Source organism: Trichinella spiralis (genome assembly GCF_000181795.1).
Source record: "Trichinella spiralis strain ISS 195 chromosome Unknown Scfld3475, whole genome shotgun sequence".
NCBI classification, from domain to species: Eukaryota; Metazoa; Nematoda; class Enoplea; order Trichinellida; family Trichinellidae; genus Trichinella; species Trichinella spiralis.
In genome coordinates this window covers 1-821 of record NW_003530414.1, presented here as the reverse complement: position 1 = coordinate 821, position 821 = coordinate 1, and the positions used below count along the sequence as shown (strand labels likewise).

The 821-nt window shown below is 33.1% G+C and overlaps 1 protein-coding gene across 1 annotated transcript; it reads left to right on the top strand.

The window, feature by feature from the left end:
- Positions 1–28: 28 nt before the first annotated feature.
- On the top strand, positions 29–787 carry Tsp_14412 (eukaryotic translation initiation factor 2C 1; the record flags this gene model as incomplete). The annotated part of the gene is made up of 4 exons (XM_003367905.1): positions 29–169; positions 216–374; positions 439–618; positions 716–787. Coding segments are annotated over 4 exons (552 nt in total), but the record flags the coding sequence as incomplete, so codon positions are not given.
- Between the last annotated feature and the right edge of the window lie 34 nt (positions 788–821).

Here is an 821-nt window from a genome sequence, read left to right as displayed (position 1 = left end):
GATTGTCGAAATCATTCAAAGCAGTCAGGAATTCATTTTATTGCACTTCCACAAGGTGCTGGTGCGGACATGAAATATGGCATTGAATTGTGGAGAGGCTTGTTCATTTCAGCGCGCGTAATTGATGGTTTTCGACCAGCGATTAATATTGATGGTGTGATGGAAATTGGTTTTCATTTTTGTGAAAAACTTTTAATAATTGAAATGGATTTTAGTATCACACAGTTGCTTTTACAAGCGTCAGTCACTGATAAATTTGATTTGCGACATATTGAATGGTGATGAACGTGAAGTAAAATTTCATCCAAATCAGCTTAGACTGGATACCCGACTTCAACCAGAACAGTTGAGCTTGTTGATACCAGAATTAAAAGGTAATCGATATTGGAATATTTGAAATATATTTCAATGTTTGCGTTGTTTTGTTTATTAATTTAGGGGTTAGCATTCATACAACACATCGAAATCAAGATCGAATTTATCGTATTAAAGATATACTCAGTACGGCAGTATCGATGAAATTCAAAAGAGATGGAAAAGAAGTTTCAGTTGCGGAATATTTTCGTGACGTTTATGGGCCATTAAAGTATCCAAATTTGCCCTTGGTTCAAGTCGGAAGTAAAACAAAAGCAATTTATTTCCCAGTTGAAGTATAAAAATCTGATAATTGATTAAACTTTTATTAAATACAATGAATTTATTTTGGCCAATTTAGCTTTGTCAAGTCGCGAACTGTCAAAGATACAACAAGAAATTGAAAGCGTGTCAAACGACTTCTATAATTCGAGTATGTTAATGATTTCAAATATTGATAATAATGA